The sequence below is a fragment of the Hyla sarda genome, chromosome 1, assembly GCF_029499605.1.
Source record: "Hyla sarda isolate aHylSar1 chromosome 1, aHylSar1.hap1, whole genome shotgun sequence".
NCBI lineage: Eukaryota > Metazoa > Chordata > Amphibia > Anura > Hylidae > Hyla > Hyla sarda.
In genome coordinates, this window is record NC_079189.1 from 606212725 (window position 1) to 606234031 (window position 21307).

General features: G+C 42.9%; 1 protein-coding gene and 1 pseudogene across 1 annotated transcript in view; one reads left to right on the forward strand and one right to left on the reverse strand.

Moving 5' to 3' along the window:
* LOC130298004 (oocyte zinc finger protein XlCOF7.1-like) overlaps positions 1-21307 on the forward strand; it is a 52412-nt gene that overhangs the window by 17359 nt on the left and 13746 nt on the right. The window contains exons 7-11 of the mRNA XM_056550918.1: positions 1088-1182; positions 17314-17394; positions 19582-19708; positions 19792-19859; positions 20403-20877. Coding sequence (XP_056406893.1) covers positions 1088-1182; positions 17314-17394; positions 19582-19708; positions 19792-19859; positions 20403-20877 — 846 coding nt within the window. The remainder of the gene's footprint in view (positions 1-1087; positions 1183-17313; positions 17395-19581; positions 19709-19791; positions 19860-20402; positions 20878-21307) is intronic.
* Positions 15921-16125, reverse strand: LOC130342459 (U2 spliceosomal RNA; annotated as a pseudogene).

Below are 21307 nucleotides of genomic sequence, written 5' to 3' on the forward strand. Positions count from 1 at the left end.
CTACCAGATTCATGCCCTCGCATCAGCTGATTCTACTCTGGGCTGTAAGATGTTGCAGGTGGTGATGGTCCAACCGTAAACCTGTCTGATTCCTTACCCACCCAAGGGACGGCTTTGGTACGTCCCATGGTCTGTGTCCCCCAATGGAGCCAATAGAAAAAAGGAGATTTTTATGCTTACCGTAAAATCTCTTTCTCGAAAGATCCATTGGGGGACACAGCTCCCACCCTGTTCTGGTGTTTCTATTTCAGTCATCTGTCCGAGGGTGTGTTCAGTTACCTTTTCTTCTGGTTGCTCGGACAGTCTGTGGTTTTTCTCTGGACCTGTCGGTCTTCTCCTATTGCTACTGGGAGGAGCCGACTTTTCTTGTTGCCATAGTGTCGAGCCTCCTAGAGACAGCAGCATATACCCATGGTCTGTGTCCCCCAATGGATCCTTCGAGAAAGAGATTTTACGGTAAGCATAAAAATCTCCTTTTTCCACCTTACCTTTAAAAAATCATAACTCGTTCAATTTTGCACCTAAAAATCCATATTATGGCTTATTTTTTGCGCCACCAATTCTACTTTGTAATGACATCAGTCATTTTACCCAAAAATCTACGACGAAACGGAGAAAAAAATCATTGTGAGACAAAATTAAAGCAAAAACACAATTTTGTACCTTTTGGGGGCTTCCGTTTCTACACATTACCCTACTTATATAGGTTTGATTTTGCCGTACTTCTGGGGAAAAAATCAAAACTACATGCAGGAAAATTTATACGTTTAAAATTGTCATCTTCTGACCCCTATAACTTTTTTATTTTTACGTGTATGGGACGGTATGAGGGCTCATTTTGTGTACCATGATCTAAAGTTAATTTATTTATTTTTTCCTTTTTTTTCTTTTCTTTAAAAGAACAAAGAATACAATACATTTCTATCCAATACATAAATATACATTATTTTAAACCCTTCAGATAGAGGTGGTTAGAACAGGTATCAGTTTCGAGTTCGAGCCGGGGGTTTTCTTGTTTGGTTGAATTGTTTAATTCCTAAATTACCGATGATAAAAAAGAAGCTTATTTCAAATGTATTAATTATAGGAAGGTTAATAATAATGAGGAAATGGATATCTGATAAAATCCCGAACCGATCAGAATGGTATTCGGAGCTACAGAGGGTGAAAGGTTTTGAGAAGGTAAAGAGTAAAAAATTAGGAAAAATGCCCGCTATATGGAAGAAAAAGTGGGAAATCTGGGACTCCTGAAACCCCGATGATTCTGTGAACCCTAGGTAGAAGGGGAGAGAGGAGTGAAGCCCTTTTTTTTTATTTATTTTTTCCTTTGGGGGGGGGGAAGGTGAAGGGTTGGGGAGGGAAATCAAAGGAAAATTTGTTAAATGAATGTGTATTTATTGTATTTTTGTTTGTAAAAGTATTGTAAGAGCTGGTGTTCTTTGATTTATGTCATTTTTAGAAGTATTGAATAAAAATTATTTAAAAAAAAGGCCATTTAGAGACAAACATGGTGGAGGATTGTAATCATGAGGAAGCTGTCTTGCAGGACAGTGGAACGTGTGGAGCTGCTGTGTCTCCCGACCCCCCCCCCCCCCCCCCCTTGGTTGGCGAGGTAGCCCCTGGTATACATGCTCACTATTTCATTGCGGTACAGTATCAGCTGGTGGTGATAGCCATATTTTGGATTTTTGCCCCAGTCACGCCATTACTCTATATCCATTTCCAGCCTTACTGACTTTTTTCCCACTTCAGTGGTTATTTGGGTGACAGTCGTCCACCATGTTCTTTGTGTTGTTGAGTGGTTTTAAATGTCTGTGCTTTATTTGTGTGATTTAATAAAGACTTAACGTATTTTTTACCGTATAAGACGCACTTTTTCTTCCCCAAAACTGGGGGGGGGGGGGAGAAAAGTCGGTGCATCTTATACGGTGAATACACCCCTATCGCGGCGGTCCCTGCGGCCATCAACGGCCGGGACCCTCGGCTAATACAGGACATCACCGATCGCGGTGATGCCCTGTATTAACCCTTCAGACGCGGCGATCAAAGCTGACCGCCGCGTCTGAAGGGAAAGTGACACTAACCCGGCTGCTCAGGACCACCGCGGGGTGAAATCGCGGCGTCCCGAAGAGCTTACAGGACACCGGGAGGGACCTTACCTGCCTCCTCGGTGTCTGCTCCGTGTCGGGATCCCCTGCATGGCCGGCGCTCTCCTTCGACGTCATCACATCGTCCCGTCATCCAATAGGAGCGGCGTGCGTAGCAACGTGATGACGGCGACGGAGAGCGTGGATCCCGGGGAAGAAGACGTCCGGAGCGACGGGGACACCACGGGGACGCGGCGACAGCGATGGAGCGACATCCAGGGCAGCGGGGACGAGCGGTGACAGGTCCAGAGCGGCGGGGACACGTGAGTACTACCTCCTATACCAGTGGTCTTCAACCTGCAGACCTCCAGATGTTGCAAAACTACAACTCCCAGCATGCCCGGACAGCCGTCGGCTGTCCGGGCATGCTGGGAGTTGTAGTTTTGCAACATCTGGAGGTCCGCAGGTTGAAGATCACTGTTGGGTTCAGAATCTTTCTTTTTCTAGATTTTGCACCTTTAAAATTGGTTATTATTGTGGTGTGCATCTATTAAAGGGTACCTTTCATCAAAAAAAGCCTTTGATATATTATAGATTAATGTATGAAGAATAACTTTCCCATAGCATGTTATTAAAAAATATGCTTCTTTCTATTTAATGTTCCACTTTAAAAAAAATTACCACTAGGGGTCTCCCTACCAGTCCTTTTTTTTTTTTATAGATTCCTAAATCTCAGACTGCAGCTGGGACACAGACAAACTCAGCACTGCTCCCTGCCAGGGAGTCTGTCTGTGTCCCGGCTGCAGTCTGAGATATTAGGACTCCAGCATGAGTCTGAAATCTATAAAAAAAAAAATAAAAAGGACTGGTAGGGAGACCCCTAGTGGCCATTTTTTCAAAGTGGAAAATGAAATAGAAAGAAGCATATTTTTTAATAACATGCTATGGGAAAGTTATTCTGCATACATTAATCTATAATATATCAGAAGTTTTTTTGATGAGAGGTACCCTTGAACTAATTTACGCAGGATAAGTCATCAATTGCCGAGCCGAGAAGTTCGTGACGAATCAAATTTACTGTAAATTCGCTCATCTCTAAATGGAATGTGTAAGAAACCACAGTAGAGGCGAAAGGAAAATAGTTATTTATTACTAACTATAAAATAGTTAATTATTTTAATAGAGAGTGCATTTGTACTACCTACCAACATTTTTTATCTGCCACTTTCCAATAATTCCCATATTGAATTACTTTTAATTCCTAATTTCAAAAAAATACTCCCTAATCACCTCTTGTTCATGAACCAAAAACAGTGCCCGAGAAGCCAAAAAGTAATAAATGGAATTTTCAACCCCCCACATTCCGGTGAAGGAGTTAAATAGTGTAATTTAATTCTCACTCGTTTCCGCCCCCAAATTAATTCATTTAGCTTTTCCCCTAACCCTCCAAAAAAACTTTCTTTAATCCATATTGGTGAAACTCTTAAAAAATGGAGAACCATAGGTAACAAAACCATTTTAATTAAGGTTATCCTATCCGCCATATTTAGACGCAATTTTATCCATACATTAATTTTAATTGTTGTTTTTTCCAGCAAAGGTTGTAGATTAAGTTTATCAAATTCCTCTACATTTTTTGAGATTTTTATGCCCAGGTATTCCATATATTCTGTTGTTTTTAAAATTTTTATATTTCCTATAGGGGAATTTATTTCCTCATCAAGTGGGAGAAGCGCTGATTTTTGCCAATTCATTTTTAAACCCGGATATTACCCCGAATTCTTCCACCATTTTTATATCACTTTCGGAACCTTCTGAGTTGGGTTTCTGATAAACATAATCACATCATCTGATCTGAAGTTTTTAGCGGACTTTTTGTTCACTTTTTATTCATTTTTTCAGGATATAAAGAGTGACAAAAAATATGCTATTTTGGACTTTGAAATTTTTTGCACGTACGCAATTGATCATGCGGTTTAATTAACTATATATTTTTTCACAGTTTTATTTTTTTTTAAATGGGAAAAGGGGGGTGATTCAAACTTTTATTAGGGAAGGGGTTAAATGATCTTTATTCACTTTTTTTTCCCCCTTTTTTTTTTTTGCAGTGTTATAGCTCCCATAGGGACCTATAACGCTGCACACACTGATCTTTTACATTGATCAGTGGTTTCTCATAGGAAACCATTGATCGATGATTCTGCCGCTTGACTGCTCATGCCTGGATCTCAGGCACTGAGCAGTCATTTGGCGATCGGACACCAGGAGGCAGGTAGGGACCCTCCTGCTGTGTCACAGCTGTTCGGGATGCCACGATTTCACCGCAGCGATCCCGAACAGCCCCCTGAGCTAACCGGCATTGTTTTACTTTCACTTTAGACGCAGCCGCGTTTAAAGGGTTAATAGCAAGCGGCACAGTGATCAATGCCTCACGCTATTAGCCACGGGTCCCGGCCGTTGTCAGAGGCCGGGCCCAACCCGCTATGACGCGAGGCCACGCCGTGGCCCCGCGTTATAGAAAGGGAAAGGACTCAGGATGTACCGGTACGTCCTTGGTTCTTAAGAGGTTAAGGATGCAGTCAATTTTATTTTTTGAGTTTCATTTTTTATTTATGTTTACATCATTCGGGATCCTCAACATTATATTTTGACAGATCGGACATTTACGCATGCGGTGATACCATATATGGTTAATAATTATTTATTTTTATTTTTTTACGCTTTTTGGGGGTAAAATGGGGAAAAGAGGTGATTTAAATTTTTATTGGGGGGGGAATTTTTCAATTTTTTTTTACTTTTATTTTTTACTTATTATATGCCCATAGAGGACTATTCATGGCAAGCATTAGATTGCCAATACTGTTCAGTGCTATGCATATGTATAGCACTGATCAGTATTATCAGCAATCTTCTGCTCTGGTCTGCTGGAAGGCAGATCAGTGCAGAAGACGCCAGAGAGTCGGTGGAGGCAGGTGAGGGGACCTCCGTCCGCCATCTTAGCTGATCTGATCCCCACGGCTGTGCCGCGTGCGATCAGATCAGCTATTACGGTAGCCGCACTGCTGCAGATGCTGTGATCTGTATTGATCACGGCATCTGAGGGGTTAATGGCGGACATCAGCGCCATCGCGGATGTCCATCATTACCGGCGAGTCCCCAGCTGCTGATAGCAGTCAGGACCTGCCGTGTATGACCACAAGCACCGCTTCGATGCTCGCTGTCATGCACAGGATGTAAATGTATGTCCTGGTGCATGAAGTACCTCTGCACCAGAACGTACATTTACGCCCTTGGTCGTTAAGGGGTTAAGCATCAGTGGAAGGAAGTAGTGATGCATAGCGCTAAGGATACTGGATGCGTAAGCTGAAGTCCACTCACCATCCTGGCTCCTCCACTGGTTGGGTCTCTGTAGCTCGTCCCTTCTGGCGGTGTTTTCCCAGACGGGGAGACTTCAGCTGTTGCTAAACTACCACTACCAGCAAAGGCTGTCCGAGTATGCTCGGGGTTGTAGTTTTGCAGCAATTTTAGGCTCCCTGTTTAGGAAGACATTACCTTATTTGTGTTATGGAAATAAAATACAGCCTGATGTTACCAGGGTGGGCGAGGACCATTATTACTGGCTCTCCCCAGACTAAATAATACCAGCCTGTTACTGGCTAGGCCAAGGAGCGCCATTTTTGGTTAACTGGGTAATATTTGGTGGTTAGCGGTAGCTGTTTTTGGGGCTAACACTAACCCCCAGCTCAGTAATGGACTCTATCTATAACGGCTTCCACTACTAAGCCAGAAAATTAAATTAAAAAAACAAAAAAAAAAATTTATTTAAAAAAACACTCCGCCAAAGCCCTCGTAGCCATTTTATTAAATGAAAAAAAAAACAAAAAAAAAAAAAACACTGGTCATTGACATAGTTAACAAAATCCGACGTAGTCCCCAGAATAGACGGATCTAAAACAAGAAGAAGAGAAAAACATGAAAATGGGTTTGTTGCACAACTACAACTCCCAGCATGCCCAGACTGCCTTTGGCTGTTGGGGTATACTAGTAGTTGTAGTTTAGCAACAGCTGGAGTCTCCCTGTCTGGGAAGACACTGCCAGAAGGCAAAATGTACAAAGTGATCAGGGCTTAATACACTCATCACCCCTGGTCCCTGCTTTTAGTTTCGCCCCTAATGACGTCATCACTGATCCGGAACAGGAGGAGGTAAGTGGACGCCGGCTTCTGTATACACAACAATCTATAGATAGCTGAATACACTGTGTGTAATGTACATGTAGCTGAGCTGGAGACGCCGTGGAGAACGTTCTGCTGCCTGCAGCATCCTCCAGCATGACCGGTTTGGCGGTGGGTCAGTAATAGTGTGGGTTGGCATTTCTTTGGCGGGCCGCACAGCCCTCCATGTGATTGCCAGAAGTAGCCTGACTGCCATTAGGTACCGAGATGAGATCCTCAGACCCCTTGTGAGACCATATGCTGGTGCTGGGCCCTGGGTTCCTCCTAATGCAAGACAATGCTAGACCTCATGTGGCTGGAGTGTATCAGCAGTTCCTACAAGAGGAAGGCATTGATGCTATGAAATGGCCGCCCGTTCCCCAGACCTGAATCCGTTTGAGCACATCTGGGACATCATGTCTCGCTCCATCCACCACAGACTGTCCAGGAGTTGGCGGATGCTTTAGTCCAGGTCTGGGAGGACATCCCTCAGGAGACCATCCTCCACCTCATCAGGATCATGCCCAGGCATTGTAGGGAGGTCATACGGGCACGTGGAGGTCACACACACTACTGAGCCTCATTGTGACTTGTATTAAGGACATTACATAAAGTTGGATCAGCCTGTAGTGTGGTTTTCCCCTATGATTTTGAGTGTGACTCCATATCCAGACCTCCATGGGTTGATACATTTGATTTCCATTGATCATTTTTGTGTGATTTTGTTGTCAGCGAATTCATCTACGTAAAGACGAAAGTATTTCATACGATTAGTTCATTCACTCAGATCTAGGATGTAGATCAGTGTATAATATACGGCTGGTGGAGGTGAGTAATGATGCTATACATCTCTCCTCACACTCAATGGACCGGGCGCTCTGCATCCTACCCACGGAGTGGTACCCTGAAGGCAGTAGAAAAAAAATTGCCACAGGGTACAAAATTGGCAGATTCCACACACCAGAAAAAAATAAATAAATAAATAAAAAAGTAGTTTTTAGTGGTGGTGGAATCTTTCGTTGGTCACCTGACCTGGTCTTGGTATTAGGAGATCCCTGGATTGTACACTTCTTAATAAGTGATTAAACAGTAGTGACCGGCGTCTTCAAGGCTCTGGATCTTTTTCTATCCTTTCCCGTCTGTATAAAGTTCTATTACCTTAATACACAGGTGACAGTTCTTTTCTGCTCCCCATGGCTCAGTATCTCACCTGCTCAGAGCATCAACGTGAGAGCGAACAAACTCAATGACTATTTATACAGCTCAGCTACATGTACATTACACATATACAGCTCTATTGTGTACACATACAGCTCAGCTACATGTACATTACACATATACAGCTCTACTGTGTACACATACAGCTCAGCTACATGTACATTACACATATACAGCTCTAATGAGTACACATACAGCTCAGCTACATGCACATTACACATATACAGCTCTACTGAGTACACATACAGCTCAGCTACATGTACATTACACATATACAGCTCTACTGTATACACACACAGCTCAGCTACATGTACATTACACATATACAGCTCTACTGTGTACACATACAGCTCAGCTACATGTACATTACACATATACAGCTCTACTGAGTACACATACAGCTCAGCTACATGTACATTACACATATACAGCTCTACTGTGTACACATACAGCTCAGCTACATGTACATTACACATATACAGCTCTACTGTGTACACATACTGCTCAGCTACATGTACATTACACATATACAGCTCTACTGTGTACACATACTGCTCAGCTACATGTACATTACACATATACAGCTCTACTGTGTACACATACAGCTCAGCTACATGTACATTACACATACAGCTCTATTGTGTACACATACAGCTCAGCTACATGTACATTACACATATACAGCTCTACTGTGTACACATACAGCTCAGCTACATGTACATTACACATATACAGCTCTACTGTGTACACATACAGCTCAGCTACATGTACATTACACATATACAGCTCTATTGTGTACACATACAGCTCAGCTACATGTACATTACACATATACAGCTCTACTGTGTACACATACAGCTCAGCTACATGTACATTACACATATACAGCTCTACTGTGTACACATACAGCTCAGCTACATGTACATTACACACAACTTTACTGTGTACACATACAGCTCAGCTACATGTACATTACACACATACAGCTCAGCTACATGTACATTACACATATACAGCTCTATTGTGTACACATACAGCTCAGCTACATGTACATTACACATATATACAGCTCTACTGTGTACACATACAGCTCAGCTACATGTACATTACACATATACAGCTCTACTGTGTACACATACAGCTCAGCTACATGTACATTACACATATACAGCTCTACTGTGTACACATACAGCTCAGCTACATGTACATTACACATATACAGCTCTACTGTGTACACATACAGCTCAGCTACATGTACATTACACATATACAGCTCTACTGTGTACACATACAGCTCAGCTACATGTACATTACACATATACAGCTCTACTGTGTACACATACAGCTCAGCTACATGCACATTACACATATACAGCTCTACTGTGTACATATACAGCTCAGCTACATGCACATTACACATATACAGCTCAGCTACATGTACATTACACATACAGCTCAGCTACATGTACATTACACATATACAGCTCAGCTACATGTACATTACACATATACAGCTCTACTGTGTACACATACAGCTCAGCTACATGCACATTACACACATACAGCTCTACTGTGTACACATACAGCTCAGCTACATGCACATTACACACATACAGCTCTACTGTGTACACATACAGCTCAGCTACATGTACATTACACATATACAGCTCTACTGTGTACACATACAGCTCAGCTACATGCACATTACACATATACAGCTCTACTGTGTACACATACAGCTCAGCTACATGTACATTACACATATACAGCTCTACTGTGTACACATACAGCTCAGATACATGCACATTACACATATACAGCTCTACTGTGTACACATACAGCTCAGCTACATGCACATTACACATATACAGCTCTACTGTGTACACATACAGCTCAGCTACATGTACATTACACACATACAGCTCTACTGTGTACACATACAGCTCAGCTACATGTACATTACACACATACAGCTCTACTGTGTACACATACAGCTCAGCTACATGTACATTACACATATACAGCTCTACTGTATACACATACAGCTCAGCTACATGCACATTACACATATACAGCTCTACTGTATACACATACAGCTCAGCTACATGCACATTACACATATACAGCTCTACTGTGTACACATACAGCTCAGCTACATGCACATTACACACAGCTCTACTGTGTACACATACAGCTCAGCTACATGTACATTACACATATACAGCTCTACTGTGTACACATACAGCTCAGCTACATGCACATTACACATATACAGCTCTACTGTGTACACATACAGCTCAGCTACATGTACATTACACATATACAGCTCTATTGTGTACACATACAGCTCAGCTACATGTACATTACACATATACAGCTCTACTGTGTACACATACAGCTCAGCTACATGTACATTACACATATACAGCTCTACTGTGTACACATACAGCTCAGCTACATGCACATTACACATATACTGCTCTACTGTGTACACATACAGCTCAGCTACATGCACATTACACATATACAGCTCTACTGTGTACACATACAGCTCAGCTACATGCACATTACACATATACAGCTCTACTGTGTACATATACAGCTCAGCTACATGCACATTACACATATACAGCTCAGCTACATGTACATTACACATACAGCTCAGCTACATGTACATTACACATATACAGCTCAGCTACATGTACATTACACATACAGCTCAGCTACATGTACATTACACATATACAGCTCAGCTACATGTACATTACACATATACAGCTCTACTGTGTACACATACAGCTCAGCTACATGCACATTACACACATACAGCTCTACTGTGTACACATACAGCTCAGCTACATGTACATTACACATATACAGCACTACTGTGTACACATACAACTCAGCTACATGCACATTACACACATACAGCTCTACTGTGTACACATACAGCTCAGCTACATGTACATTACACATATACAGCTCTACTGTGTACACATACAGCTCAGCTACATGCACATTACACATATACAACTCTACTGTGTACACACAGCTCAGCTACATGCACATTACACACATACAGCTCAGCTACATGCACATTACACACATACAGCTCTACTGTGTACACATACAGCTCAGCTACATGTACATTACACACATACAGCTCTACTGTGTACACATACAGCTCAGCTACATGTACATTACACACATACAGCTCTACTGTGAACACATACAGCTCAGCTACATGTACATTACACACATACAGCTCTACTGTGTACACATACAGCTCAGCTACATGTACATTACACACATACAGCTCTACTGTGTACACATACAGCTCAGCTACATGTACATTACACATATACAGCTCTACTGTATACACATACAGCTCAGCTACATGCACATTACACATATACAGCTCTACTGTATACACATACAGCTCAGCTACATGCACATTACACATATACAGCTCTACTGTGTACACATACAGCTCAGCTACATGCACATTACACATATACAGCTCTACTGTGTACACATACAGCTCAGCTACATGTACATTACACATATACAGCTCTACTGTGTACACATACAGCTCGGCTACATGTACATTACACATATACAGCTCTACTGTGTACACATACAGCTCGGCTACATGTACATTACACATATACAGCTCTACTGTGTACACATACAGCTCAGGTACATGTACATTACACATATACAGCTCTACTGTGTACACATACAGCTCAGCTACATGCACATTACACACAGCTCTACTGTGTACACATACAGCTCAGCTACATGTACATTACACACAGCTCTACTGTGTACACATACAGCTCAGCTACATGTACATTACACATATACAGCTCTACTGTGTACACATACAGCTCAGCTACATGTACATTACACATATACACCTCTACTGTGTACACATACAGCTCAGCTACATGTACATTACACATATACAGCTCTACTGTGTACACATACAGCTCAGCTACATGTACATTACACATATACAGCTCTACTGTGTACACATACAGCTCAGCTACATGTACATTACACACATACAGCTCTACTGTGTACACATACAGCTCAGCTACATGCACATTACACATATACAGCTCTACTGTGTACACATACAGCTCAGCTACATGTACATTACACACATACAGCTCTACTGTGTACACATACAGCTCAGCTACATGTACATTACACATATACAGCTCTACTGTGTACACATACAGCTCAGCTTCATGTACATTACACATATACAGCTCTACTGTGTACACATACAGCTCAGCTACATGTACATTACACATATACAGCTCTACTGTGTACACTACAGCTCAGCTACATGTACATTACACATATACAGCTCTACTGTGTACACTACAGCTCAGCTACATGCACATTACACATATACAGCTCTACTGTGTACACATACAGCTCAGCTACATGCACATTACACATATACAGCTCTACTGTGTACACATACAGCTCAGCTACATGTACATTACACATATACAGCTCTACTGTGTACACATACAGCTCAGCTACATGCACATTACACATATACAGCACTACTGTGTACATTTACAGCTCAGCTACATGCACATTACACATATACAGCTCTACTGTGTACACATACAGCTCAGCTACATGCACATTACACATATACAGCACTACTGTGTACACATACAGCTCAGCTACATGTACATTACACATATACAGCTCTGCTGTGTACACATACAGCTCAGCTACATGTACATTACACATTTACAGCTCTACTGTGTACACATACAGCTCAGCTACATGTACATTACACATATACAGCTCTACTGTGTACACATACAGCTCAGCTACATGTACATTACACATATACAGCTCTACTGTGTACACATACAGCTCAGCTACATGTACATTACACATATACAGCTCTACTGTGTACACATAAAGCTCAGCTACATGCACATTACACATATACAGCACTACTGTGTACACATACAGCTCAGCTACATGTACATTACACATATACAGCTCTGCTGTGTACACATACAGCTCAGCTACATGTACATTACACATTTACAGCTCTACTGTGTACACATACAGCTCAGCTACATGTACATTACACATATACAGCTCTACTGTGTACACATACAGCTCAGCTACATGTACATTACACATATACAGCTCTACTGTGTACACATACAGCTCAGCTACATGTACATTACACATATACAGCTCTACTGTGTACACATACAGCTCAGCTACATGTACATTACACATATACAGCTCTACTGTGTACACATGCAGCTCAGCTACATGCACATTACACATATACAGCTCTACTGTGTACACATACAGCTCAGCTACATGCACATTACACATATACAGCTCTACTGTGTACACATACAGCTCAGCTACATGTACATTACACATATACAGCTCTACTGTGTACACATACAGCACAGCTACATGCACATTACACATATACAGCTCTACTATGTACACATACAGCTCAGCTACATGTACATTACACATATACAGCTCTACTGTGTACACATACAGCTCAGCTACATGTACATTACACATATACAGCTCTACTATGTACACATACAGCTCAGCTACATGTACATTACACATATACAGCTCTACTGTGTACACATACAGCTCAGCTACATGTACATTATACATATACAGCTCTACTGTGTACTCATACAGCTCAGCTACATGTACATTACACATATACAGCTCTACTGTGTACACATACAGCTCAGCTACATGTACATTACACACATACAGCTCTACTGTGTACACATACAGCTCAGCTACATGTACATTACACATATACAGCTCTACTGTGTACACATACAGCTCAGCTACATGTACATTACACATATACAGCTCTACTGTGTACACATACAGCTCAGCTACATGTACATTACACATATACAGCTCTACTGTGTACACATACAGCTCAGCTACATGTACATTACAGATATACAGCTCTACTGTGTACACATACAGCTCAGCTACATGTACATTACACATATACAGCTCTACTGTGTACACATACAGCTCAGCTACATGTACATTACACATATACAGCTCTACTGTGTACACCTACAGCTCAGCTACATGTACATTACACATATACAGCATTACTGTGTACACATACAGCTCAGCTACATGCACATTACACATATACAGCACTACTATGTACACATACAGCTCAGCTACATGTACATTACACATATACAGCTCTACTGTGTACACATACAGCTCAGCTACATGTACATTACACATATACAGCTCTACTGTGTACACCTACAGCTCAGCTACATGTACATTACACATATACAGCATTACTGTGTACACATACAGCTCAGCTACATGTACATTACACATATACAGCTCTACTGTGTACACATACAGCTCAGCTACATGTACATTACACATATACAGCTCTACTGTGTACACATACAGCTCAGCTACATGTACATTACACATATACAGCTCTACTGTGTACACATACAGCTCAGCTACATGTACATTACAGATATACAGCTCTACTGTGTACACATACAGCTCAGCTACATGTACATTACACATATACAGCTCTACTGTGTACACATACAGCTCAGCTACATGTACATTACAGATATACAGCTCTACTGTGTACACATACAGCTCAGCTACATGTACATTACACATATACAGCTCTACTGTGTACACCTACAGCTCAGCTACATGTACATTACACATATATACAGCTCTACTGTGTACACATACAGCTCAGCTACATGCACATTACACATATACAGCTCTACTGTGTACACATACAGCTCAGCTACATGTACATTACACATATACAGCTCTACTGTGTACACATACAGCTCAGCTACATGTACATTACACATATACAGCTCTACTGTGTACACATACAGCTCAGCTACATGTACATTACACATATACAGCTCTACTGTGTACACCTACAGCTCAGCTACATGTACATTACACATATACAGCATTACTGTGTACACATACAGCTCAGCTACATGCACATTACACATATACAGCTCTACTGTGTACACATACAGCTCAGCTACATGTACATTACACATATACAGCTCTACTGTGTACACATACAGCTCAGCTACATGCACATTACACATATACAGCACTACTGTGTACACATACAGCTCAGCTACATGCACATTACACATATACAGCTCTACTGTGTACACATACAGCTCAGCTACATGTACATTACACATATACAGCTCTACTGTGTACACATACAGCTCAGCTACATGCACATTACACATATACAGCTCTACTGTGTACACATACAGCTCAGCTACATGCACATTACACACAGCTCTGCTGCAGACATATATAACACACACATACACAGCTCTGCACCACGCACATCACACACACACAGCTCTGCTGCATACACATAACTTCAGCTCATCCAGCAGCGATCACAACCAGCACAGCAGAGTCCTGCATACACTGAGCAGATGAGCCTAGAGCAGCAGCCCCTGATCATGTGACTCCTCCTCCTCCATGTGACTGATCACATGACGGTGACATCATGCAGGTCCTGTAAGTGCACGGCTCTGTACAGGTATGTACATTTGTATATATTGTGTATTTATGGTCAGATCAGGAGGTTTCTTCTTTATATATAAACTCTATTGAGGGATTTATCAGAGGATTTAGATGTGTTTGTTTGTTGTGGTTTTGTGTTGTGACTTTTTTTGCATCTTTTTGCCCACAGCAGCTTTGAGAGAAAACACAATGGAAAGTGAAATGTCGCAGACGCTGCGCTCAGGAATTCATCATGGCGACTAAGTGGCGCAAAAAGTAGGAACCATATAGAGGGATGTAGTGAAGTAAGAAATGTTACCGGACCCATATTCATTACACGCACCATCTAATACACTTGGCGCACATACATGTGTACACCACAAATAATAGAAAGAAACGTTCACCAATATGGTACAGAACTACAACTCCCAGCATGCCCTGACAGCTGGGGATCGCTGTCCTATCATGTGTGTCTCTATATGGGACACAACTACAACTCCCAGCACACCCTAAGTTACATTAAATGTGAATAAGACCCTCCCCCTCTTTAAAAACTACAGATCGCCTCACTAAGAATGACCCTCATACAGCCCCATATATGGACACATTGTGTTTTTCTTTTCAATTTTCCGCCACAGATAACTTTTTCTTTGTGTGGTGCATTTCATGGTAATATGAAAAGTGTCATAACAAAGTACAATTGGTCGCACAAAAAACAACAAGAACAACAATAATAATAATAATAATAATAATAATAATAAGCCTCATATGGGTCTGTGGATTGAAAAAAAAAACAAAAAAACAGGGTTTATGGCTCTTAGGAGGAAAAACCAGGAGGAGGAAACAACGAAGATTCCTCAGAACCAGCCCCGGAACACCCCAGTACACCTACCTCCTCCATGCAGCACAAATCCCCACCAGTCCCATATCGGAGCGACTTATACACCAGCATGAAACTGATAAGAACAGATACTACACTTGATCTTAGCCAAAAGGCCGAGAAGCGAATATGAGGATGGGGTTGTTTTTTATTGAAAGCCGAGGTACTTGTGCACCTCAGCTTTCACTCTACCCGGACCTTAAGGCCAGATCCAGCAGCAAACGGGTCTCATCATAGATGACTGCTGTGCTATACAGCCATCCCCGGTACACCTGTCCTACTGTGTGGTTCTCCATCCTGCCATGGTGGTCTTCCACACCGCCAACTAACAGGAAGGGTACTGCACTTGATCTTAGCCAAAAGGTCGCCATCTGTTGTTGTTTCTATTAGCAGCCGCCATTTATCATCGTCTCCTCTTCTTCCCTTCAGGTTTCTCCAACCCAGGATCCTCTGCTGATATCTTCTATATAAGAGAATTCTCCTGGATGACCCATCAACCATGAAGAGAGACAGGAACAAGATGGCCGACAGGATAATAGACCTCACCCTACAGATACTCTTCCGGCTTACTGGAGAGGTGAGGGATTCTGGGAGTGATGTCACATGACCTCATTCTTATCTATGTAACAGATGGATATGACTGGAGAGGTGAGGGATTCTGGGAGTGATGTCACATGACCTCATTCTTATCTGTGTAATAACAGATGGATATGACTGGAGAGGTGAGGGATTCTGGGACTGATGTCACATGACCTCATTCTTATCTATGTAATAACAGATGGATATGACTGGAGAGGTGAGGGATTCTGGGAGTGATGTCACATGACCTCATTCTTATGTATGTAATAACAGATGTATATGACCGGAGAGGTGAGGGATTCTGGGAGTGATGTCACGTGACCTCATTCTTATCTATGTAATAGATGGATATGACTGGAGAGGTGAGGGATTCTGGGAGTGATGGCACATGACCTCATTATTATCTATGTAATAACAGATGGATATGACTGGAGAGGTGAGGGATTCTGGGAGTGATGTCACATGACCTCATTCTTATCTATGTAATAACAGATGGATATGACTGGGGAGGTGAGGGATTCTGGGAGTGATGTCACATGACCTCATTCTTATCTATGTAATAACAGATGGATATGACTGGAGAGGTGAGGGATTCTGGGAGTGTATGTAGTGATATTAATGTGTCTCTCCATACACAGGAATACACAGTAGTGAAGAAGTCCTCTAGTGGGCGCTGTCAGGCCCCTGTGTGTGAAGGATGGGGAAGAATCCTGAGCCCAATCCCAGGGCCCCCACCTCACTCCCTGATACATGAGGAAATGGATGAACAGAAGATCCTAGAACTGATCAACAAGATGATGGAGCTGCTGACTGGAGAGGTGACCCTGCTGGGACATTATACAGTAATGGAGGGGTCTGGTGATTACTGGAGAGGTGACACTGCTGGGAATGCTGGGACATTATACAGTAATGGAGGGGTCTGGTGATGACTGGAGAGGTGACACTGCTGGGACATTATACAGTAATGGAGAGGTCTGGTGATGACTGGAGAGGTGACACTGCTGGGACATTATACAGTAATGGAGGGGTCTGGTGATGACTGGAGAGGTGACACTGCTGGGACATTATACAGTAATGGAGGGGTCTGGTGATGACTGGAGAGGTGACACTGCTGGGAATGCTGGGACATTATATAGTAATGGAGGGATCTGGTGATGACTGGAGAGGTGACACTGCTGGGAATGCTGGGACATTATACAGTAATGGAGGGGTCTGGTGATGACTGTAGAGGTGACACTGCTGGGAATGCTGGGACATTATACAGTAATGGAGGGGTCTGGTGATGACTGGAGAGGTGACACTGCTGGGAATGCTGGGACATTATACAGTAATGGAGGGGTCTGGTGATGACTGGAGAGGTGACACTGCTGGGAATGCTGGGACATTATACAGTAATGGAGGGGTCTGGTGATGACTGGAGAGGTGACACTGCAGGGACATTATACAGTAATGGAGGGGTCTGGTGATGACTGGAGAGGTGACACTGCTGGGACATTATACAGTAATGGAAGGGTCTGGTGATGACTGGAGAGGTGACCCTGCTGGGAATGCTGGGACATTATACAGTAATGGAGGGGTCTGGTGATGACTGGAGAGGTGACACTGCTGGGACATTATACAGTAATGGAGGGGTCTGGTGATGACTGGAGAGGTGACACTGCTGGGACATTATACAGTAATGGAGGGGTCTGGTGATGACTGGAGAGGTGACACTGCTGGGAATGCTGGGACATTATACAGTAATGGAGGGGTCTGGTGATGACTGGAGAGGTGACACTGCTGGGAATGCTGGGACATTATACAGTAATGGAGGGGTCTGGTGATGACTGGAGAGGTGACACTGCTGGGAATGCTGGGACATTATACAGTAATGGAGGGGTCTGGTGATGACTGGAGAGGTGACACTACTGGGAATGCTGGGACATTATAGAGTAATGGAGGGGTCTGGTGATGACTGGAGAGGTGACACTGCTGGGACATTATACAGTAATGGGGGGGTCTGGTGATGACTGGAGAGGTGACACTGCTGGGACATTATACAGTAATGGAGGGGTCTGGTGATGACTGGAGAGGTGACACTGCTGGGACATTATACAGTAATGGAGGGGTCTGGTGATGACTGGAGAGGTGACACTGCTGGGAATGCTGGGACATTATACAGTAATGGAGGGGTCTGGTGATGACTGGAGAGGTGACACTGCTGGGAATGCTGGGACATTATACAGTAATGGAGGGGTCTGGTGATGACTGGAGAGGTGACACTGCTGGGACATTATACAGTAATGGAGGGGTCTGGTGCTGACTGGAGAGGTGACACTGCTGGGACATTATACAGTAATGGAGGGGTCTGGTGATGACTGGAGAGGTGACACTGCTGGGAATGCTGGGACATTATACAGTAATGGAGGGGTCTGGTGATGACTGGAGAGGTGACCCTGCTGGGACATTATACAGTAATGGAGGGGTCTGGTGATGACTGGAGAGGTGACACTGCTGGGAATGCTGGGACATTATACAGTAATGGAGGGGTCTGGTGATGACTGGAGAGGTGACCCTGCTGGGACATTATACAGTAATGGAGGGGTCTGGTGATGACTGGAGAGGTGACACTGCTGGGAATGCTGGGACATTATACAATAATGGAGGGGTCTGGTGATGACTGGAGAGGTGACCCTGCTGGGAATGCTGGGACATTATACAGTAATGGAGGGGTCTGGTGATGACTGGAGAGGTGACACTGCTGGGAATGCTGGGACATTATACAGTAATGGAGGGGTCTGGTGATGACTGGAGAGGTGACACTGCTGGGAATGCTGGGACATTATACAGTAATGGAGGGGTCTGGTGATGACTGGAGAGGTGACACTGCTGGGAATGCTGGGACATTATACAGTAATGGAGGGGTCTGGTGATGACTGGAGAGGTGACACTGCTGGGAATGCTGGGACATTATACAGTAACACCACTGGAGGGGTCGGGGTGATGACTGTATCATTGTGTGTCAGGTTCCTATAAGGTGTCAGGACGTGGCGGTCTATTTCTCCATGGAGGAGTGGGAGTATGTAGAAGGACACAAGGATCAGTACAAGGATCAGGTGATGATGGAGGATCAGCAGCCCCTCACATCAGCAGGTAATAGACATGACTATATACACACGTCCTCTCATTATTTGTATGTAAAGAATGAATTCAGTCTCTGTATGTGTTCCCTACAGTCAGATCCAGTAAGAGAACAGCAGCAGAGAGGTGTCCCCGTCCTCTTCTTCCACAGGATCAGGATCAGGTAGATGGAGATATTCCCTATGATCTGTAGAAGGGCTGTGAAGCTCTTGTGTTCAGTCTTGTTTTATCCTACAGTATTATATGCTTTATACTTGTGGAATGAGAAAGGTGGAGATGACAGGATAAAGCCGACCATAGACATTACATGTTGTCTGGATCTTCTCACAGTTTTCTGGCTATGGAGACTGCTGGTTGGAATAAGGAACCAACAGGTTGGATTTATACCCATCTGATCCTTTATTTCCCCCGAGACAAACCCCAGAGGTGTCTGGCAGGAGCTGATCTCCTCCACTGACACAACCTGAAGCCTGTCTAGCCATGGTGGATATACATGTGTATGAGGGTCCTGAGGTTATTGATCCATCATCTAATATCTATATCCAGTTTCTAGGAGACCTGCAGCTATGGGGCTCAGATAACTCCTCCTGTCATTTTTGTTCCTCTTGATATTTATTGATCTTTTCTGCTCATATAAAACATTCCAGGTGACTTCTCCTACTGTCTGATGACTTTTACAATATTTCTTTTACATCTTATGATTTAGGGTGAAGAGCTGAACATTTTTAATGCTCCAGAGACAGATGTGAGCGGTGATGAGCAGTATAAGGAGAACATTGCTTCTGGGAAAGATCTGAACTATGCTAATACTATATACATGAAGGAAGAAGAAGAGACAGATGTGAGCGGTGATGAGCAGTATATGGAGGACATTGCTACAGGGAAAGATCTGAACTATAATAATGCTACAGACATAAAGGAAGAAGAAGAGACAGATGTCAGCGGTGATGAACAGTATAAGGAGGACATTCCTACAAGAAAAGATCTGATCTATATTAATGCTACAGAACTAAGGGAAGAAGAAGAGACAGATGTGAGCAGTGATGAGCAGTATAAGGAGGACATTCCTACAGGGAAAGATCTGATCTATATTAATACTACAGACATAAAGGAAGAAGATGAGACAGATGTCAGCAGTGATGAGCAGTATAAGGAGGACATTCCTACAGGTAACCGTCCAGGTGAGTAGTAACTACTAAATGCATAAAAGAGTCACAGATTCTACAGTCACTGGCTGCAATATTTTTAGGCTCTGTGTCCTTTCCTGTCTTTTTTGCTGTAGGGAGAGGTGAGCAATTTTTTTTATTGGTCTGTATATTAGTACTATATGGCGGCCTACTATGGGGGAGGTTGTAAAGTGCTGGGAATTGTGCTGGAGAAAGGAGCCCCAAATTTATGTCAGTAGATTCTGCAGAGACAAGTTTTGGCCTGGAGAAGTCTTCATGGCTGTCTGGGCCAGATAGAAAAGAAAAGGTGAACTATTCCGATCAGAGGAGACGCCACTTGTGAGTCACCGGATGTAAATGTAATCTGTAATAGTGATGGAGGACAACCACCGGTGTACTATGTGTCCTGGCTCTTACCTCTGTCAGGTGACATTCTCTGTGCCAT